The sequence below is a fragment of the Lathyrus oleraceus genome, chromosome 2, assembly GCF_024323335.1.
Source record: "Lathyrus oleraceus cultivar Zhongwan6 chromosome 2, CAAS_Psat_ZW6_1.0, whole genome shotgun sequence".
NCBI classification, from domain to species: domain Eukaryota; kingdom Viridiplantae; phylum Streptophyta; class Magnoliopsida; order Fabales; family Fabaceae; genus Lathyrus; species Lathyrus oleraceus.
Window position 1 is genome coordinate 489268478 of NC_066580.1, and position 23746 is coordinate 489292223.

The window sequence follows — 23746 nt, forward strand, 5'->3', positions numbered from 1 at the left end:
TTATTAAGTCAATTTGTTTAGTGCAATACTGGTATTACGTAATTGTTGTTGGTATGAAAAAAGTGAGATTGTATTAGTTTCAGCCAAATTGTTAACTTTAATCCTATAATCAACAAAGAGATATTGTGCACAAGTAGAGGCTAAATATAATAGATCATAATACTAGATCAAAAATTAGATAAACAATTAATTTGATTGAGAAATTGCTAACTCACAATCTGCTTCAATTGTGCATGTTAGGATTGGTCAAAAATACAGAATAACAGCATGAGTAATTCAAACAACACATTTCATATTCCTTTTAGCATTTGAAATGTTATTACATAGATATTTACATCCCCTCTCTAAGTTGTAATTTTAGGGAAGGCTTTCTAAGTTAATGACACTTTTGCATAGTTTTTTAGAGTTTCATCTCCTCTATGTTTAATAGTTTTTAGAGTTTTATTGATATATAATGTTCCTATAAAACTTGTTTACACATACAATGTATTGTAAGTTTTTCAAACTAATAATAGACCTTTGAAATGAGATTTGGATTTTCTTTCAATTTGTATCTAAAGCTGACACATTGGAAAAAATTCTTGCAGATTGCTTCTCTGGCCTAGGAAGAAAAGCCAAAACATTTACTGATTCTATTATGGTATAGAAATCTTCTCTCTTTACTCAGTGAAGAACTTATTTAGAACTCTATTCAATCATTTAAGATACTAGTTTATGTAGAAACATTCAACAATGGATTTGTATCTCAAGCATGGTTGGTAGCAGCAGTTTAGAAGTCATTTGGAGTCTATATCAGTGCAGATTTATCTTGTGTTGGTTGTTCACACGAGCCCTTGGATGATGGATGTGTATTTTCCAAAGCATGTGCAGCTAATGAAAAATATCTTTATGTTTATTAGTGAACATCAATTACGTTGAAGGTTCTAAACATGTATTTATGTTGCTAAAGTATAATTGTTTTCTATTCTAAAATTTATGATTACTAGAATGATCTTAAATTGTTTGTTCCTATAAGAAACCACTGCAAGTTTATCAATGAGTACAATGCTTTCTCAATTTAAGATTTTTTTTTTAATTTTTGGAATTATATGCGGATTAAACATTTCTTGCAAAATTACCTTTGGAAAGACATGCGGTTTTATCTTTGGATATTGAACAAAAATAAAGTTATTTAACGGCAGTTGTAACCGCTGCAATCTGCAATATACGTCAAGCAATTTGTGGCGGTTCAAACCGACGCAACCTAACAAAATTAACCGCCACTATTTTCCAATTTTCTTGTAGTGATATACATGTTGATACTCTTTATGGAAGAGTATGATTGTCAGTGAAGACAATGAAGTTAATGTATTATTTTCAATAAAAATTGATATTGTTGGGGTTGGTTGAAAATATACATGTTGAAGAAGTCTTACATCGCTTAGTTTTGTGAATGAATAGGGAGTCCAAGGCTATATATAGGATACAAATTCTTTGAAGTATCGCATCGCTTAGTTTTATGAAGAAAGAGGGAATCCAAAGCTATATATAGGATTCAACTTCTTCATTCCAAGATGCACCGGCCAAAAGCATTTTAAGCTTGTATTTGACTTTATTGGTTCTCTTATACTCTTGTATTAAAGTGTTGTGAGATACTGAGATGTGTTTAAATTTTTATTTTGGAATGTGTGGTTGTATTGGGGAGCCTGAGTTAGTTGAGGGTATATTATTTATTGTAACAACTTTCACATAGAGTTATTCTATGGTTGCCTATTGACAACAACCGTGGTTTTTTCTCTGGTTTTGGAGTTTCCATGTTATGTTCTTGTGTTACTCTTTTTTCTCTAAACTTTATATGTATTTTACCAATAATTGATATCATAACTTTTGGTTTAATCTGAGGATAAGTGATCTTAGTATGCTCTGTGGTTGCAGTTTTGTCTGATCTTCCACATCAGAAAAGAAGGGTAGTGTTATGAAAGAGTTGTTGAAATGCAGTCACAAATTCCAATGTGCAGTTTGGGCTAGAGAAAATTGATGGGAGAATTTTTTTTACTTGTGGAAAGTTCAAGTCAAATATGTGTTGATAAAATCAAGATTACAAAATGTGCAAGTTTATGTCGATGGTTGAAGAGCTTCCTGCCAACATGGAAGTTGCACCATAAAGTTTCAACCTGGTTTTCGACATGTGAAAATTCTTGAAGTGGTTTAACTTCAAGTGAAGTATACTGATGACAGTCCTTCATTGCATGAATTTAGTAGAAGAATCGGATCAAAACAAGTGAAAGATAAGCTAAAATGAAGAAGAAATACTAAAGAATGCGGGAAAAAATAGCTAAGTATGAAGAAATTGGACTTAGTAAAAATTTAGGTGAAAAATGGAGGAAAAGAGTGCAACTTCGGGAAAAATCACGTGCACCATCGCGCGTGCAATAGTGACATTAAGGTTGTATCGCGCGCGTATTGCAATTCATCACGCGCATAATGGCTCCTTTTTCTGGGCTTTTTCTGACACACCTGATCCATTCTAAGCTCTTTTTAAGGGTAACTTCTGCATTTTAGTAAGGCTTACGAATTTTGGAGAGCAAAGCACGATTTTTACAGCATCAAGGGTGATTTTAAGGGCATTAGAAGTCATTTGAGGTCATTACTTCAAGGGAATTCACATGTTACTTTCAGCTATCGTTTTTGGTATTCTAATCTAAGTTATTAGTAGCTGAGCTCCTTTAAGTTAGGTTGTGTTATGATGAATTTATTTCAATATTGTTGGATAATATGTTGATTTGAATTTGTATGAACCTTTTGATCTATAATCATATTCAATTGTTTATTGTTCTTAATATTTTTTATGTGAGATACTCTTTTAAATTGATTGTGGACACATAGAGAATACTGATCATTAATCTATATGTTGGATCTAGGACAATTGTTGTACTTATGTTGGTTGAATATGAATAGGAGATCTCGAGTAGTGGCATAGGGAATTAACGTTTCGTGCATCGCCTAATCCTGCTTACGTTGGTGGACTATGGATATGAAGCTCTGAGTGATGATTAGTGAGTTATTTCACGAGGGATTGGTTATAGTGACTTTGTTAATTCGTCGTGGGGTTATAGTGATAAAATCATTCATATAAGGCATCAAACATCAACAATAGAGAAATAGAAGATTCTAAACACAACCTGACTGCTTTTGTAATTATGTTTAAACATTTATTTACTTTTTGCATTGCAAACTCGAAACATCCCCCCGTTTTACTATTTTCTATACGTTACACACATTACATTATCAGTACAGTTACCGAGAAGTCATCATATACTCTTCTTTAAGTGGAGTATGATAGTTTTTTAAAACTATGATTGTCGGTGAAGACAATATGAAATTATTGAAGTAGTTTAGCTTTAAGTGGAATTTATTCATCATGATAAAGTATATGATTATCAATGATGATAATGTAAAATTCTTGAAGTGGTTTATCTTCAAGTGAAATATATTCTTCATGAGAGAGTATGATAGTTTTTAAAACAATGATTGTCGGTGAATACAATGTGAAAATTCTTGGAGTTGTGTAGCTTCAAGTGTCTATACTTTTTATGGTGGAGTGTGATTGTCGGTGAAGATAATGAACTTTGATGTATTATTTTCAATCAAGGTGGAGATTGTTGAGATTGGTTGGTAATATACATGTTGATACTCTTTATGGTGGAGTATGATTGTCGGTGAAGACAATGAAAGTTAATGTATTATTTTCAATTAAGGTGAAGATTATTGTGGTTGGTTGAAAATATAAATGTTAAAGAAGTCTCACGCTGCTTAGTTTTGTGAATGAAGAGGGAGCCCAAGACTATATATAGGATACAAATTCTTTGAAATTGCACATCGATTAGTTTTGTGAAGGAAGAGAGAATCCAAGACTATATATAGAAATCAAGTTCTTCGTTCCAAAATGTATCATTCAAAAGCACTTTAAGATTGCATTTGATTTTCTTTGTTCTCTTATACTCTTCAATTAGAATATTGTAAGATGTAGTTAAATATTTATTTTAAAGGTTGTGAGTGTACTGAAGGTCTGAGTTAGTTGAGGATATCTTATGTGCTGTAACAATTTTCACATAATGTTATTCTCTGGTTGTCTATTGACAACGGACATGGTTTTTTCTTCGGTTTTGAAATTTCTATGTTATATTCTTGTGATTATGTTACTCTTTTTTCTCTATACTTTGTTTTTTCTTCATCACTAGATATTGAGCTTTTTACGTGGATCTTGTAGTGACTCGTAACAAATATTTTTTTTTAAAGTATTTTGGTGACTGAAATTCACCTTACTAAAAATGAACAAAAGTGAAATATCGCAGATTTAGATTTACATTTCTACGTCTAATATTCTTATATAACTATCAATTGAACTTTCTTAACTGGAATACTCGTAACAAATACTTTAAAAATAGTTTAAGTAATGCTTGTATGACAATTTTTTTATTATTTTGAGAATTAAATTTTAATAACCCACCTAATATAAGTTAGACTTGTCTTGCTTAAGTTAATAAAATAAAAAATAAAACATATGCGCGTGGAGCGAGGCACATGGACGAAAGACAGATAGAGTGATATAAGGTTTTCTAAACTAGACACGTGTGGAAACATATACATCAAGTGAACTCCAAATTTATTTTATAATTAGTAGTATATATCAATTAATTATTTTATGCTAACTTGCTAAGCTAGCTGTTGGATCATAAAATCCATCTTCTTTAAAAAACTATAGGAACAATTACTTTTACAGAAAATTATTTACGTAAATTCAACACAAAATGAGTGAAGATTCATTTGAATTTCTGACATACATATTAAAGAATTAATTTGGCAATTTTAGTCACTTTTAATACAAACCGGAACAATCACTTAAGCAATCACTATTGAAGGGTGTCCGTATGAGATCAAACATAAGTTAGGTTGAGGAGCAACGTGCAATCAGAGATTTTTTAGGAAAAACTTCATTCCTCAGCAGTCTCCCCTTCAACTAGGGCAAAGACGATTGCAAAAATATTGTTGTTGTCATCTTGTGCCACTGCCATCAGTAGCATTCCTTTATATTTCTCATACAACCATGTAACATCAATTTGTATAATAGGTTTATAGAAAATAAAACCTTTAATGCATGGTTGATACGCCCAGAAGAGTCAGTGGAATATTCCATTACTAATAATACAAGTGCCGTCTGGGGTATACGCTAACAACGTTTCCAAATTGACAATAGTCCCTGGAGCATAATGTTTAAAAGCCACCAAGTATTTTTGAAATTGTTTGTAAGGCTCTCTCCCAATTGCCAAACACTTTTTCAACCGCCTTAGTCTTAGCTATCCAAGCCTTCATGTATGATGGAGTATAGTTGTATTATGTTACAATATGCGAGATTATTGTACTCACCTTTAACGATGGATTGTCGCTAATGACAAACAAAATTTCATTGCATATTAACTAAGAGTTGAGCTTGCGATTGTCTTGCATTAGGTTCATATGTAGATAACATAAGAGCACTCGAAAAACAGATGAAAGGTGGATTCCTCTTTGAGCCAATATAAATATAGATCAATGGTATAAAACATCCTCTAAGCTTGAGATTTTCATCAGTGGGGAGCTTATTATGCATAAGTCTTCAATCCACGAATGACCTAGCCGGAGGAATGACCCTACACCAAACATTCTTAGGCCACTGCAACTGAAGATTGTGCTTGTTCTTGAAAACATAGGCATCTTTGATATTCAATTCACTAGATTCATTATCCTCCTATAACAAATAGTCCTTCTTTCTGAAGAAATCCTTTCGCCACAAGTCTCGCCTTGTGTCGAGTCACTTCTCCTATGGGATTCAACTTCACCTTGTATATCCACTTCACATTGATTGCCTTCTTGTCTTGGGGAAATTCGACAAGTGACCATGTGTTGTTGACTTCGATTGACTTCAACTCTTCGTCCATTGCTTTCATCCACTTTGAATCTTTCAATGCCTCAGCTTCATTAACAGGTTCGACATCTGCGTAGAAAGCATAATGTACCAACTCACCTTCTTCATTGACCACATCGTATGATGTAATCACACATTCTTGCAACCTTGCAGGCATGTATCTTGTTCTTTGAGATCTGCTTGGGCCTGCTTCACCTCTGACTTCTTTCTGTCGAACTTCTTTTACGACTGCACTAGCTGGTTCATCATAAAAGATTCTCACTGAATCTTTCTTGACATTCTCAGTCCAATCCCACTCCTTAAGCTCGTCTATGATCACGTCCCTGCTGATCACCACTTGCTTATTCACTGGGTCGAACAACTTGTATCCTCCAGCCGAATGATATCCTATCAGGATCATCTGACTCGACTTGTCATGAAGTTTTCTTCTCAACTGATTTTGCACATGTCTATGTGCTATAGATCCAAACACCCTCATATGACTCAAGCCACGCTTGACACCAGACCAACATTCTTCTGGCGTGATTCCTTCTAGCTTCTTCGTCAGATATCTGTTTAGGATATATGTCGCAGTCGACACAGATTATCCCCATAATTCTTTGGATAGCTGCTTGCCTTTCAACATAATTCTAACCATAATCATTTTGGTTCTATTCTTCCTTTCTGCGACTCCATTATGTTGTGGAGTGTAAGGTGGCACCACCTCATGCATAATCCCTTCTTTCACGTTGAAGTCTTTCGACACATATTCTCCACCGCCATCAGTCCTTAAAATCTTGATCGCATAAAATAAGGCATTACTTCTTGATTGTTGCACTTTTTGGATAATATTATTTTAAGTAATTCAGATAAGTGAATTTGGAGGCTTAAAAATGGTGGTGAATATCACGTAAAAGATGTTTATTAATCGCTTATCCAAAAAAAGTGTGGTTCATCATACAGTTCTTATCAATTTTATTTGGAACAATTTTGTTATGTTGAAAGTGTCTTTGTTTGCGTGATTGCTCTTCCAAAACAAGCTTTCGACGAAGGATAACCTGAAGCATCATAAATAATTATTTTATAAGTTATTTAACGGTGTGTAGAATGACAAAAATATTCTTCATTTTTTCAAGTGTAATTTTTTTAAAAAGTGGTACGACATTTTGAATTAGTTGGATAATTTTGGTGTCTTCCCCAATGATTCAAAGCACCACACTTAAGTTTTTGTGACTTAATCTCTGATAAAAGGAAGATGTGTAAAGGTCTTCGGTTTATTTGATTGACGATACATGTTTTGTGGAAAGAGTGTACAAAGCAGCTTTTCGACCACAAAGAATTATCAATCCTATAGATTTTAAATCAAATCAAAATATTGGTTTGGTGGTCGCTTAAGAAAAAAAAATTAATATGATTTAAAACATTGATGGTTCAAGTCGTTAGTTGTCATGGGCCAATATTTTTTATGCAACTTTATTTGTTATGTGATTTTATTCTTTGAATTTTATTGTTGTATGCCGACTTCGTTAAGAGTTATCTCTTTACGTTTCTTGTGATAAGATAGTTTTATTTTTTTAAATATTTTTATTTAACTTTTAAAAAAACTCATTACTAAATTATATATTTTTTCAATTATTAAAAAGGATCCTATCGTCACTTAATTCAATCACATAACATGTATGTGACACGATTGATTGATAACAAATGATGCAAAATAATATATATAAAACAACATTAATTGATAACGCGTCGAGCAAAATATTATATTTAAGAAATATATATATATATATATATATATATATATATATATATATATATATATATATATATATATATATTTTAAATGTATAATTAAACATAAATATATCATTTTTTATAAAGAATAAAAAAGTAATGTATTTTTTATTATTATGACCAAATTAAACTCAATCTTTTTTATTTCATTTTAATGGTTTAATTATGATAATATTTTATTAAATTTCAAATTCAAATTCAAATCATCTTATGAAAAGAACATGAGTTTAATTCTCATTGCCAACCTAAATATTTCCTAGTACATAATCAATCTCAATTATAAAACGAAATATGATTTGTATGAACACTAAGAATCATATTTCTAAAAACTGATTAATTTTTATTAATCACAAATTTTATAATATTATACAATTTTAAAATAATTTTTAAAATTAAGATATCAAACATATATTTTCCATTTTTTTTATAATATTTCTTTAAATTAATTTACAAAATAATTTTTAAAAAATTAAAAATTAAAACTCATTCAAACACATCATAAATATTCAATTCATCTAAAATTTTTGCAATAAAATAAGTAAATTTATTAACATGTGTGATATCATAAAAACTTAATTCATCTAAACTTTTTAGTTTCTCAATATTTGTACTCTTCCTAAATATTTCAAAAAGATTAAATATGTTTGTACTCTTCCTAAATATTTTAAATTTTATTTTTAGTTTTTAAAAATATTTTTTTCGAAAAATAATCCTCTTAAAATTTTCATCCACATTTATGATCATTAGTACTAAAATCGTCTTTAAAAATATCGTTAATTCAGTCGTTAAATAATAAAACAGCGTTAATTTTATCGTTAAGTTGTAAAACTCATCGTTAAATTACCGGAGAGACAAAAAATATAAATAAAAGTTTTAAAATAATAGTTTTTTAAAGATAATATTTTAAGAAGTTAAAAACGAAATTTGAGATATTAAAAAAATAACAAACATATTTAATTTTAAAGTAAATAAATTTATTGACATATGTGACATCACAAAAAATGACTACTATTATATTAATTTAATAAATGCAAAAAGCAAGTAAACGTGGCTTTATATTGCTCTCTCACTGACAGCACGTTTCCACTAACGTACGTACCTACGAAGAAATTCACCTTCCAAACACAAACAAGATCTCTTAGTTATTTATATACATCATCTTCACTCACTGTTTTGTCCTTCATCAAATCACAATGGAAGAATCAAACATCATGCAACAAAACAACGTTACTGCTTCTCCAACACCGACAACAACATCATACATAGGTGTTCGAAAGAGAAAATGGGGAAAATTTGTATCAGAAATAAGAGAGCCAGGTAAGAAAACCAGAATATGGTTAGGAAGCTATGAAGAACCTCAAATGGCAGCAGCAGCATATGATGTAGCAGCTTTTCACCTCAAAGGACGATCCGCGAGGCTCAATTTTCCTGAATTGGTTGAGAAACTTCCAATGCCAGCAAGTTCTAGAGGTGAGGATATTCGTGTAGCAGCTCAACAGGCAGCATTGCAGTTCAAGAAGAGACCAATATCTGAAGGGGGTGTGAATAGCAATGGAAGTGTTGATGTTCCTGCAGTGAGGGTAGGGCTTTCACCTTCTCAAATTCAAGCTATCAATGAGTGTCCAATGGATTCACCAAATATGTGGATGCAAAGGACAGAAGCAGCACTCATGTTTGGATCATTGGAATTTGATGAATCTAGAAATTATGATGTTTTTGAGTTGAGTGATTGGGAAGAAATTCAGTATGAGTCATTGTGGGACTAGTTAATTATTAATTCAAGAAATGGTACTAGATTTATTTAATTATAATAATTAATTCATGTACCCTCTATTTAGGGACCAATATATTAAGGCATCGTATTGTAATAAGACTTATTCAATGGGACGAAAAACAGAAGGACTTTTTAATCAATTTTTTGGTCAATTTTCTTTCATATTTTATGTGCCATTTGTTTCTTCAAATTCTTTCTTTATGCATGCATTTTTTGTATAGGTATTTAATTATATTACAATAGTATTTTGTAGAGAAATATATTTATATTGCTCATATATTTTAAAATAAATTACTTTTTAAATAAAAATATATCTGATTTTTTATGAATATTTGACTTTCTGATCAACTATATATTTAATATATTATTAAATATGTATATTTATATATATATATATATATATATCAAATATTAATATTTTTATTCAAAACAATTTATATGACTATTTAAAAACTTATAATAAAATAAAACGAAACTTAAATGGCTTTTTCACTTTATTTTATCACATGACTACAATAAGGAAAAACTACAATCTTGAAAATAAAGTTTCGCTATCAGTCATATGCAAGAATGTAACTTAATAGCAGATGAGGAAAGACGTGAATCAGAAGATCGATGTTAGTTGACGAATTTGATCATGTAATTAATATTTTGATTGTCTTTACGGAGAGTGCGGATAACTCCGAATAAATCATTTTCAAACAAAATAAATTAATATTTTAGATAACATCGCATATTTATGATTCTTGTTTAAGGGGTCTCCATAAGGCTTACACTATGGGATGAATATATATAGTTTGTCGGGTCATTGATGTCTAGTGATATGCCTTTACGAATGACACAAAGTTTTGCATGAAGGATAATTGAAGAGTTTGGAATAGAAATAGAGAGGTCACAATGCCATATCCCTAATGAGGTGTAGAAACTACCGCCAAGGCCATATGGACTTCCACTAATAGATCTTGTGCTTCAAAGATCGACAGTTTCCTCTAAATAAACTATTTGTCTACTTTACTCTCAACTTTTCTCTCAAAATCGCTCACAAGCTCGATGAAAATAATTTTCATCTATGGCGTCAACAAGTTGAGCCTTACATCAACGCACACAACCTCACTGAATTCGTCGTTTGCATCCGAATTCTACCACAGTTCCTCGATGATGCCGCTCACGATTCTGGTACGATCATTCCTAAGTACTCCATTTGGCTTCAGAAAGATCAAATGATGTTTTCTTGGCTTCAATCGACTCTATCCAGCGAAATTCTCTCTCGCGTTCTAGGTTGTTCGCATTCGCGTCAGTTATGGGATCGTTTGTTCAACTACTTTCAAAAACAAACGCATGCTCGAGCTCGTCAATTGAGAGTGGAATTACGCGCCATTACACTAGATAATTCATTTGTTCAGGACTATCTCCTCAGGATTCGCACTTCGTTAATGCCCTAGCTTCAACAGGTGGTCTCGTTCCCCCTTCACATCACATTGATGTGATTCTTGAAGGCTTACCAGCTGATTATGCATCAGTTATGTTTGTTGTTGAAAGCAAGTTTGGAGTTATGGATATTGATGAGGTTGAAATTTTACTAGTTGCTCATGAACCTTACTCACATTCTTCATTCTCATTTACCTCAGGATGAGACTCCTACAGCTAGTTCAGATTCCTCTCTTTCCCTTACACTAACATCTCACATTGACAATGATTATCAAGCTCTTTGTGGTAGTTATGGCAGAGGGAGAGGTCATTGTGGTAGTGGAAGAGGAGGTAAATTCTCTAATGCTACACTGCAATGTCAAGTTTGCTCTAAATATAGCCACTCTGCGTTACAATGCTAGCATCATTTCAATCAAAACTTCCAACCTTCTTCAGTTGTTGGCAACAACTCATTTGGTGCTCCTCAACAACCTTGGCAGAATTACTCTTATGGAAATAATGTTTGGAACAGACAACCTTCTCACATGAGGTCTGCACCTCTCTTTCAAGCTCATCCAAGCACCTTCATTGTCAATACTCTGCCCTCTCCTTCCATTTCCTGGTTCCCTGACTCATGAGCTTCCTTTCATGTGATTAGTGAAGCCAAAAACATTCAGCAAACCACGCCTTATATAGGTCTTGATCAAATTTACATTGGCAATGTCAAGGTTTTCATATCTCTCTTATTGGCTCTAGTTCCTTTATATCCTTTATATCTATTATTCAATGAAACTAGATTTCCTTATCTTGATTTGTTCACCAAACCAAATCCTAGTCCTTCTTCTTCTAATGGAGTCACTTTATCCCCTCTCCCACTCATGCCTTCATATATTTCTACTCTCATTTCTATACCTTCACCTGCTTCCACTCCTAGTTATATGCCTCAAAACTCAGTCTCCTGCTCCTTCTTCTGAGCAACTTGTTGCTCACACTTCCCCTTCCAGGTATGAGGCCTTTTCTACTCCCTCACCTGAAATTCCCTTTACTTAATCTCAGTCTTTTTCCTCTTATACTTCTCAATTTGACCACTCCTTAGCCCCATCTTCTTCTATACCCACTGGTGTCATTCCCCTTACTCATGTGCCTGTTAATTCTCATCTTATACAAATTAGGATTCATTCAACCAATACTTAATCCTAGGCTGCTTCTTGCCAACTCTAAGCCCAAAAATGTCAAATAAGCTTTGCATGACTTGCAATGGAAGTCTGTTATGCAGACATAGTATGATGTTCTCATTAGTAACAAAACTTGGTATCTTGTCCCTCTTCCACCTTATAGTCATGCTATAGGATACAAATGGGTTTTTAGGGTGAAGGAAAATCCTGATGGGAATGTAAACAAGTAAAAGGCTAGGCTTGTTACAAAAGGATTTCATCAAAGATAAGGGTTTGATTTTCAGGAAACCTTTTCACCTGTTGTCAAACCCATTACTACAAGGGTTATTCTCACTATTGCCATCACTCATCATTGGACCATTCAGTAGATTGACATCAACAATGCCAGCCTTTCTAAATGGGTTGCTTGATGAGGAAGTATACATGGAACAACCTCAAGGGTATGTCAGTTCTGATCCATCATTGGTGTGTATGATCCACAAGGCACTTTATGGCCTTAAGCATGCTCCAAGATAGTGGTTTGAAAGGTTACAGGCTGCATTAATTCAACTACAGTTTAAGGCCAATAAATGTGATCCTTCTCTATTCACTTTCTCCTGATCCTTCTCTATTCACTTTCTCCCTCAATGATCATACTATTTACCTTCTTGTGTATGTAGATGACATAATCATCACTTTCTCCTTTTTGTTCGAGAGAATGTGCTTGCCAAACAGCTGGATGTTGTTATAACTTCCAGTTGTATAGCGTGTAACATGCTACAACAGGTTACCTAATTGTAACTATAAATGCAATCATTTGTATATTGAGTTCATTCAATGATGCGAATCAAAAGTTAGTTACAAATTGAATCTCTGGAAAATGTAAGCACAACTTTACAAATTGAATCACTGGAAAATGTAAGCACAACTCTCTAACATTTTCCTTATAAATTCCATTCGCTTTTGACTTTGGCTTCCATCAACTCAAGTTGGTCAGTGGGTTCCTCAGTTGTAGAGGCAAACTATTCATTAAAAACTTTATCAAACAATCGTAGGTCAGTCTGGGCCTTTAATTGAAACCCCTTAGTAAAATTGTATGCTTCTAGGATCATGTCTTCATACTCTTGATTAAGAAGAGGTGCATAAACAAAAACATTACACTACTGGTGTCTTAGTCTTCCCAACAACTGGTCACGAGAGAACAAACATCACCATGCGAATTGATTTGAAAAGAAATTCGCCGATTTCATTTTTTGGGAAATTGACAAGGCAAAACTTTTGAGGAAGACTATTGTTAGAACTTTGGCAGCAGACATTTATTAGATAGGAAACAATTACTTAAATAAGAAAGCAGTCATTTATAGTTATAAACCGGCGGAAAGTAGACAAATAGAGGGCATTGGATATGTCGTTTAGTTTGGGAAGCACTACGTTATTTTCTCTGTTATATTTCCTATGTATTCTAATGGTTGTATTTCCTTATTTCCTCTGTAATCCATCTAGAAGTTCCAGGAGGATAATCAATAAATATTAAAGTATTAATATTGTTTTAGCTAAGCAAATTCATGTAGATTAGCACATAAATAAATTGTGCTTCCAATTAACCAAATACTGATTGAGCGAACTCCAGCCAAACCAAAATGTCAGCTTTTAGAGACGCAATGCAAAATGAACAAAATAGCATTGCAAACCAATGTGGCCTACATTATTTGCCAAGAATACAGTACTAACTGCTCCGCAAAACTAAATATCTGAAAAATTAAATCTCCAGAAGTTCAAAATCACACTGTAAAATTGAATGTATGGAAATATAAAAATCACTAGGCAGTGGCTTCCTTCAGATATGCAATAAGATCAGCACGTTCTTGGGGTTTCTTAAGACCAGGAAATACCATCTTAGTCCCTGGAATATACTGCACAAAAGCATAACATACACAGATCAGTGACAGAGGTAGAAACATATTTCTCACAATTGCTAAGCAATATTAGTGCCTTTTATTTTGCTGAAAGTGCTGATTGAAAAGGGATCAATATTAGTACCTTTTTGGGATTAAGCAAGTAATCGTATAGAGTCTTTTCCTCCCAATTCACAGCCATGGCCTTGTTAGCTGCCGAGTAGGAATACCCGGGAGTAGTGCCGGATTGCCTTCCAAACAGACCATTCAGATTGGGTCCTGAGATTGTCAACAAAGCAAATATAATCAAATTAGTATTCAACAAGTTCATAAATGCAAATACAACTAAATTACAGAGTCTATGATCAAACTCAATGGCAGCAATATTACACGGCAAATCCATCATATATTATCCTAGACAAGAATATTAAATGAAGTCCATGTCCAAATCCACCAAATCGTAAATCAACGTATATTTTCAACGAGAACCAAAACAGATTTAATAATTGAAGGCAAAAAATTTCAACGATGAAGAATAACAGTAACAATTAGAATACATCAACACAAATTACGGTTAAAATAATGTGAATCGCGTATGGATTTACAGATCTAAGTGTTGTATTACATAAATTCAAAAATAAGAAGATATGAAAATAAAATTCAAAAGAAAATGGATCTAACCTTGCTTGTGGCCGGCGCCTTTTTCTACGGTGTGGCACTGAGCGCATTTGGTTCTAAAGATTTTATCCCCGGCTTTGGAATCACCGGGTGGTGCTTGTTCAAACGACGCCATTGGTTGATTTCTCCGCAAAGAAGACGAAAGTTAGGTTTAGGTTTTGGATTGGGCGAAAGAAAAGAGAAGGAGAAGGAGAGTATTTATAATAGGAATGGCGTAGCTTCTGCGTTGGAAAATGGAACGCGGTCGCCACGGTGCATGCATCTTTGTTGACGTGGATCGTTTTTGGTACATCAAATTCTTTTTTCTTAGCGTTAGCGTGAGGCAAAAGTCAAGTTTGGTATGTGGTTTTGGGTGGGCGTTCGTAAAGTTTATGTTCGCAGTTTATTCTGCATGTGAAGCCTATCAACATTCTTGCCAATAATAATAATATTATTATAATGAGATTTGATAAATTGACATCACATTGTCACACTCGAAAAATGACACTTGTCATAATAACTACTTTTGGTATTATTCCTTTCATTTTAAAATAATTATCGTTTATATTATTTATAAAGATTAAAGAATGCATTAATATTATTATAAAATATTATATTTTTATTAAATTAATTTTATCAATGGATTAGAAGTAGTGTGTAAATAATTATAAGATATAATTGAAAAAAAAGTAATTAATACTATATTAAAAAGTGAGAATGACATTTTTTTAAACAAGTATTTTCCTTTAAGATGGGTGAAGAGGGTGAATTGGCACATCTAGCAACTTCAGGATCCTGAAATACAACCAGGAGCTTCTGAAGGTAAGCTTGGTTGCAGAACCGGCAGCAAAGCAAAGGCCTTGATATCAGTTAAAGCATTCCGCCAAGACTTTTTTCTGTCCTAGAATCTCTTCATGTTCATGCAGGACCAGGTCGAATAAATAATGTTGATGATGATGGCCTGAACCATCACCCTGCATTGAGAGTTCCATCCATTATCACAAATCTTCAAAATGTCTCCAGGCCCATTAAAGAGTGACATGGTGTTGATGATTTCAGAAAATCGAGTTCATATGTTGATAGCATAAGAGCACTCGAAAAACAGATGAAAGGTGGATTCCTCTTTGAGCCAACATAAATTGTAGATCGAGGGTATAAAACATCCTATAAGCTTTGATATTCAATTCACTAGATTCATTATCCTCCCATAACAAATAGTCTTCCTTTTCTTTGACAGGAAGGCCAACTTGCTCAATGATGGATGTAAGAGTTGGAAAGTGGGCAAGAATATGTTAGGGAATACTCCATTGATGATTATTGATGGACATGCAAACTTTGTAAGTTAAAACAGCATGACAAGCCACCAACATACTAAAGGTGTCAGCTAAGCAAGAGGAACCACACTAGTGATCTAACCAAAAGTTGATCTTCATGTCATTGCCAACTAAGAATCTGGAGTTATTTTTCACCACATGAAACTTTTTCTTGATCCCACTCCAAATAGAAGATGAGATGTGATGCTTGATGCGGCCATTGCTAAGACTCTGGCCCGAAGGATTAAAGCCCAAAAGTCTTTAGACTGCATCATATCCCAACATAACTTATGGTTTTACGCTTCATTGAGAGTTGATAAGGACCTAATATTCATCCATTCCTATAGGAAAGGCCTACAAACTTTGTCCTAGTCAATAGTTGCCAATCTTCTCTTAGAGATGTCTCTAGACCACACAAAATTTTTGAACCAAATCTCCAACTCTTTTATCAAAGTTAAGGGTCAAGTGTAAGTAGTAATGGAGTAAACGATCATGTTATGAATGACATATTGTATAAGTTGAGCTTTACCTACATTAGACAGTAATACATCCTTCCAAGAAGCTAATTTGCACTTAGTTTTGCCCACCAAGGCTTGAAAATATATCTTCTTGGGCGTTCCTCTGAAAACCGGAACACCAAGGTACATGAAAGACATAAAACCCATAGGAAAGCCAACAAACTTAGCAAGCCTGATCTTCCTAGCCTGATGCATAGCTCCACAAAAGATGGTTAACTTGGAAGGTTTTACCCATTGACCAGCAACATTAGCATACCTAGTAAATAAGTTCGTGAGATGTTGAAGATTGCTTTGCCTGCCAGTACAATAAATCATGATATCATCTGCATAGAAACAGTGAGATGGTGTCCTGACTTATCTAGTGGTTTTGATGAGGCTCAAGTTGTTCTCCTCTACCAACTTCGTAATTTGCCTACTGAGAACATCTTCAGCTAGGCAAAAGAGCAAGGGTGATAGAGAATCACCTTGCCTGACCCCTCTTGCATAATGAAAATAGTCATGCATGGAACCATTTATGGAAATAGAGATAGTGGCAGATCTAAGGATTACCTCAATTTAATGGCAGAATTTTTTGCAAAAGCTAAAAGATTTGAGAACCTTAATAACAAAGGACCACTCCAAGGTGTTAATAGTTTTGGTAACATCAATCTTTAAAGTCAAATTGCCTCCAAAAGTCTTGTTGTGTAAAGTGTTAGAGACCTCAGAAGCCAAACAAATACATTCTTTTATATTCATGCCCTATATAAAACCTCTTTGTTCAACAGAAATTAAATTAGGAATCAAAGAAGCAAGTCTATCTGCCAGAGTTTTAGTGATCACCTTGAATTTGAAGTTTGCCACGGCTATTGGCCTAAATTCTCCCAAAGAGTTAACACCAGTGACTTTTGGAAGAAGAATCGGTTATTTACATTAAAGTAAGGTAACAACCATCTGGTTTTGAAAAACTCCAATGTGGCATTCTCAACATCATTGTGCATTAGTCCTTTAGGGTGATTTCTACCTCTTTTTTCTCACATTTTGAACATTTAAAAATATATGATTGTTGTATTCATGATTGCATTACATCATTTTCATATCACTCAAAATGATTGCATCAACAATTAACACATTCACTATATTAAAAAAGGGTAACGGTGCAAATATTTGGTAACTTAAAAGGCTGAGTTATTAAAAATAAACTTAAATGACCAGCCTATTATAAAAAAAAATAACTTAAAGAACCTCCGGTAAATTTTATCTAAAATTTTTATGGAAGACGTTGTTGCTCACGTAATCCTCATGAATCGAGAGATTAATTTCAATAAGAAAATGTCTTATTCTTATAAAAAATATTATCTTATACAATAAAGTTTTATCCAACTAAGTGGGATCAGCTATATAGATTAACTTTCACCTTAATATTCTATCAAGGACCATGTTTCTATCTAAATTATTAATCTCGAGATATTGCTTAGTAGTTTATTGTCATACCCTGAATTTTATTCTAAATTTTTTACATGCATTAGCATAGCATAATTGTTCCATTTTGTCATGCATTACATCAGTCAAAATCATTCATCGGGGTTTAGATGAAAAGTCAGGAGTTCTAGAATTTTATCTTTATGGCATTCATTCACCCATTTGTTGATTAAGAAGATCAAAAGGCCTAATTTCTCAATCTCAGTGCATCGTCAATTCCATTGCATCATGCTTCAGAGGTTCAGGGGTGACAGTCAAGAGTACTGGCGTCATCTGAATCTTTGTAGGGTTTTAATTATAATTGAGAATCAGAATCAAATGGTTCAAGAACGATTCATTTGCATTTGATTATCTATTCATGAATATTCGATCAGTAATTCAATGCATCACAAGACATCTGCATTATATACACATCACAACATACATTTCATTCCGAATAATGCTTAAAATACCAACCATAATAATCTTTCGGATCTACAGACAAACCGGTTGAATCAATTTTCAAACCTACATCGAATTAGCGGATAAAAAATTTCAAAATCAAGCTTGCAGACGTCAGTTTTCTTAATCTACGGTTTTGTGTAGTTTAATCTAGCGTGCTCGGTTTATTTTCTCGGTTACTTTGTCGGTCGCATTTTGATTGATATGGACCTTTTAACGGATCATTTTTTATTTCAAAATTTGTATGTTTTCTAAAAGTTTATTTTGCAATGATCATTTTGGTGCATTTGATTTACTTTTTCGAACACTTTTGCGCCCTATTTTTATTCATTTTTTATCCTTTTATTTTTATTACTTAGTCAAAATAATCAGTAAATTTAAATATAATTAAATTAGTAATTAGTTGAAATTTATTTCGAGTAGTTGATTTTATTTTTTTTAATTTAATGGTTGAATATTTTCTTAAATCCAAAATAATAAAAAGAAGAAATAAAAAAAGGATGTTTGTTTGATAGGTGGCAATGCATAATGTGAAGGAGGGACAAGTTGGACTCTTTTTGGAGAGGAATTGAAAAAACAGTTTTTGGCTAGAGGGAAAAAAACCAAACGCGCCCCAAGCATTGCTTTTCCAGCACAAAAAACAAAAGGGGAGGTGGCCAAGTAGGAGAGGTCACGTGTCCCCCAACGGTTACTGTAACACCCCGATAAAAATAAGATAATTATTTAATTTAAGTTAATATTATATTTATTAATTTAATTAAATAATTGGAATTATTGGATTATTATTATTATTATTGGAATAATAATTATTGGAAAGTATATAAGTTGGAAATAAGAAAAGAGTTCCATTTTTTTGGTAAAAGGGTTTTTACGTGAAAAGCAGAGAAGCGGCTGAAAAGAGGAAAAGGCAAAGAGACAGAGCAAGAGGAAGAAGGTTGGAGAAGAGAAAAGCTTGGAGCTTAAAGATTGCCGGATTAACTCAGGTAAGGGGGGTTTATCGTCGTTTAATGGGTATTATGGATTAACATGTAATGGGTAGTGATAAGCCGTTGATTTGACCCTAATTGGATTATGAATGTTGAAAAATCGTGATGAATAGATGATGTGAAAACTGTAATTGAATTTGTATTTGTGTGAGTTGTGATTTCCCGAACGTATAGCTTTTTACGGAATCGGATTCGGAGGTCCGGAAGTCCTCCAACGGCGGAAAATGCGGATAATTCTGCATTCTGCTTCGTGTTAGCGCAGGAACAGCTTTCTGTCTTGCGTTAACCGGTTAACCCAGGGTGTTAACCGGTTAACACTCTTAGGAATTGTGAGGTATTGCTGTTTTGCTTGCGTTAACCGGTTAACCCAGGGCGTTAACCGGTTAACACTGTTGTGAGTTGTGAAAATATTGTTGTTCTGTTTGCGTTAACCGGTTAACCCAGGGCGTTAACCGGTTAACACTGTTGAGTTTTGCCAGAAAGCGTGTTCTGTGTTGCGTTAACCGGTTAACCCAGGGCGTTAACCGGTTAACACTGTTGGAAATTGGAAAAATTAATATTTGAATAATGTGTGCATAATTGGTGTTTGGCCTATATTGGCGTATGATGTAATAGGGATTAATTCCCGCTGTTTTGAGCAGTATAGGTATTAGTGGAGTGTGCTAATACTGTGATTAATTATTTGACATGATATGACGTTTGATACATGTGCTGATGATGTGTGAAAATATGCATAATGTTGTGAATGTATATATTATGCATGTGTTGGTGAATGGACTGTTTTATGGCTTAGAGTGTGAGCATATGTCCATTGTGGATTGTTGCGAATGATGTTGCATTGCTAGGTGAATTAGCATGCATATTGTGGCCTTTATGGTGGTAGCTAATTCCCATGGTGAGGAATTAGTGAGTAAATCATTGTGGATTATTGTTGATGATTTTGCATTGCTAGGTGATTTAGCATGCATCTTGTAGTCTGTATGGTGGTAGCTAATTCCCATAGTGAGGAATTAGTGAGTTGGTGGTAGCTAATTTCCGTGGTGAGGAATTAGTGAGTGAGTCACTAGGTCTCAAATGAGTGGGACTAGTGGGCTTGGTAGCCGTATCTGGATTTGATCGGTGAGGTGAACTATATGTTCACGAATAGTCGGTACCGCATGCATGGAGTCTCATTGCATAATGTATGTATGGCGTATAATATGAATGGATGTATTCCAATATTATACGTGTGTTTTGTGTTGGTGTTGAGTATGAGTTGAGATTATACGTGTGCTTTATGTTGGTGTTGAATATGATGTTTGAGTTGATGTGCCGTTACTGAATGGGTGTTATGATTAGGGTGATGAAATGTGTTAAATTACTTAACATTGCATGATATTTTATAATGCTTTTTATATCGATTGAGGAACTCACCCTTACAACTATTTTTCAGGTAACGAGCAGTGATTGAGTAGAAGCTAGTGCTTGGAGTCTAGTGTAGTCTCCTTAGCGGGTCATGCTCTGATAGATGTAACATTCGGGACGGGATGTTTTACCTTGTTGAATAATTTTACATGTAATGAGTTACATGTTTTGCATGATTGATTTGATTTCTATCCGCTGCGTATTATGCAAATGCATTATGTTTTGAATTAATAAAAGAGCATGACAGTTATTTGGTGAATGGTGTGAAATGATTGTGTGACACCCTTAATTGCATAATTACTCTGATTGATATATATTGCTATTTTAATTAAATATTTGGGGGTATTTTAGAAGGGTGTTACATTAGTGGTATCAGAGCATAGTCGGTCGAGTCGAGTCGTAATTATTCTGTTTCCCCTGTACGGGATAGGTGTTGTATAACCCTATCAGTACTTATTGTTTTAGCTTGTTGGACTTTCAGAATAGAGATGGCTGGAAGAGGTAGAGACGATGCTGCGATCGCTGAGGCTCTGGGTATGCTGGCTGGAGTACTTAGGGGAAATCCGAATGTTGTGGGAATGGGAGTTGCTCGTCAACTGAGTGAGTTCCAGAAGAACAATCCTCCAATGTTCAAGGGAGCATACGATCCAGATGGCGCTCAGAAGTGGTTAAAGGAGATCGAGAGGATCTTCCGAGTGACTGAGTGTGCCGATAACCAGAAGGTCAGGTTCGGTACGCATATGCTGTCAGAAGAAGCAGATGATTGGTGGGTTGCTACCCGCACTGAGTTGGAATCTGCTGGGAATGCTGAGATCACTTGGGCTGTGTTCAGAGAGAGATTCCTGAGGAAGTATTTTCCAGAGGATGTCAGAGGAAAGAAAGAGATAGAGTTCTTAGAATTGAAGCAGGGTAACAGGTCTGTTACTGAGTATGCTGCTAAGTTCACAGAGTTGTCGAAGTATTACACTCCCTATGATGAGGCTGCTGGGGAATTTTCGAAATGTGTGAAGTTTGAGAACGGGTTGCGTCCCGAGATCAAGCAGGCTATTGGATATCAGCGGATTAGAGTGTTTTCTGATTTGGTTGACTGTTGCAGGATTTTTGAACAGGATACCAAGGCCAGAGCGGAAAGCTATCAGCAGAGGGTTGATAGGAAAGTCAAGAATCAGAATGATCGTGGGAAACCGTATGCAGCTGGCAAAGGTTTCCAGAGACAGAGTGGAATGAAGAGGCCTAGTGGGGGAGACTCTAGTGCCCCTGCTAAGTGTTACAGATGTGGTCAGGTTGGACATCGTGTCCATGAGTGTACCAGTGCTGAGAGGAAGTGTTTCAAGTGTGGAAAAGGTGGTCATTTGGCTGCAGAGTGTCGGTCGAAGACTGTGACTTGTTTCAACTATGGAGAGTTGGGTCATATTAGCCCACAGTGTCCTAAGCATGTAACACCTCAAAATTTGCCCTCCTCTCTTGGGACTAGCATTAACATATTGCATACATTTTTAGGGCATTAGGCATGTCATATTGCATATCATGTGGTTACATTGTGCAAGCCATACTCCCAAGTCTTGATCAGAAGATGAGGAAGTCAAAGTGCAAGCCTAGAGTTTCATGGGACTGGTCATTGATCATCTGAGGATTGGGCTGTAAATTAGGGTTTCAGGATTCTCCAAGGATATTGGTCTTCATCTTGATTGCAATGATACATCATCATCATCAGGGTTGGATTTCATCAAGTGATTGAAGCAGATTCCTTGAGATTAGGGTTTTGACCACTGGTCAACCCTAATCAATTGCATTGGGTCAATCAGGGCATGATCAGGAGATGAGGTTTATGATGGTTATGGGGTTCATTTTATGTTTATATGGAGCTAATTGGAGCTAGGGTTTCACCCTTGGGCCATTTCATCAGAGGATTGAAGCTCAGTGGGATCAGTGCATGGCCAAATTCATCTGTCAATTGAAAAAGTCAATTGTGGTCAACTGTACATGATTTGATGGATTGGGAGGTGGAAATGAGTTGGATACACTTCATTCATGTTAGAACAAGTGTTGTTTGACATCTCAAAGCTTAAGAATGAAGAAAATCAAGTCAGGACAAAAACTGCCAAAAATAGAAAGTTACTTGTAATTGAAGTTTCCAAAAATGGAAAGTTTTTGACCTCAAGACCACGTGTCCAAGGAAGCTTCAAATGAAAATTTGTTCAACATGAAAGTTGTAGATCTTGTTCTCACCTTTCCAAAATGTCCAAGAACTTGAAAATCCCATGCATGGTTGGAAAATTATGGCTCAGTGAATTTCAAAAATGACCCATAATCAGGAGGCCATAATTTCCACATGGTTTGTCCAAATTGCAAGTTCTTTATATGCACAAACTCCATTTGACATGTACTTTCATGGTGCATAATTGGATTTTCTCAAAAGTGGTCAAGGCAAAAAGTCAATTTTCAACTGGACAGTTAAATGAACCAGGGGCAAAATTGTCCAACTTGTGAAATAATTGGAATTTTTGAGTGGGGATTTTTGCAACACCTCATAAATGGTATTTGAAAGTTGTTGGAATCATCATAACATGGCTAGGTTTCATGATTTGGAATTTGGCTTGTAAAATGAAATTGCAAAATTGGACACATAACCATTCACATGTGATTTTCCAAAATACACATCCAATGAGAGTGAAGCAAGTTGCAACAGCTCATACATGTCATTTAGAGAGTGTGTGAGTTGTCCATGAGGTGGCAATGAGCTGGCATGGAAAGAACCATTTTGCCCCTAAGCTTGAATTAACACTTTTGTTAATCAATTCCATTTGGTTAATGATTGTGATTAAGCTTGGATTAAGGTGGCATATATAATCCTAATCACATTCTAATCATAACAGAATATCACACTTCCCAAAATCAGATCTGAAATTCATCCAATTCTCTCAAATTCCTCAAGAACACCAAAACCAAAATTCACCAAATCTTCATCAATTTTTGATCAAACTCGAAATTTCTTGTTGCATTGATCTTCAATCATCACATG

The 23746-nt window shown here is 34.4% G+C and overlaps 2 protein-coding genes across 2 annotated transcripts; one reads left to right on the forward strand and one right to left on the reverse strand.

The window, feature by feature from the left end:
- Nucleotides 1-8804: 8804 nt before the first annotated feature.
- Nucleotides 8805-9725, forward strand: LOC127120856 (ethylene-responsive transcription factor ERF022). The gene has a single exon (XM_051051431.1). The coding sequence runs from the start codon at nucleotides 8911-8913 to the stop codon at nucleotides 9481-9483; it is 573 nt and encodes a 190-aa protein (XP_050907388.1). The 5' UTR covers nucleotides 8805-8910; the 3' UTR covers nucleotides 9484-9725.
- Nucleotides 9726-13632: 3907 nt separating this feature from the next.
- On the reverse strand, nucleotides 13633-14993 carry LOC127120857 (cytochrome c-2). The gene is made up of 3 exons (XM_051051432.1): nucleotides 14629-14993; nucleotides 14093-14226; nucleotides 13633-13965 (listed from the first exon to the last, which is right to left on the reverse strand). Exons 1-3 carry the CDS (start codon nucleotides 14738-14740, stop codon nucleotides 13873-13875), a joined length of 339 nt encoding a protein of 112 aa, XP_050907389.1. The 5' UTR covers nucleotides 14741-14993; the 3' UTR covers nucleotides 13633-13872.
- Nucleotides 14994-23746: the final 8753 nt, after the last annotated feature.

Excerpts from the sequence above, each read along its gene's own strand:
- LOC127120856 (XM_051051431.1), top strand. The coding sequence starts at position 8,911 with ATGGAAGAATCAAACATCATGCAACAAAACAACGTTACTGCTTCTCCA.
- LOC127120857 (XM_051051432.1), bottom strand. The coding sequence starts at position 14,740 with ATGGCGTCGTTTGAACAAGCACCACCCGGTGATTCCAAAGCCGGGGAT. Across the intron at positions 14,227-14,628 it reads AGGCGCCGGCCACAAGCAAG|GACCCAATCTGAATGGTCTG; the intron begins GTTAGATCCATT and ends TGACAATCTCAG. Across the intron at positions 13,966-14,092 it reads ACTTGCTTAATCCCAAAAAG|TATATTCCAGGGACTAAGAT; the intron begins GTACTAATATTG and ends GCTTTTGTGCAG.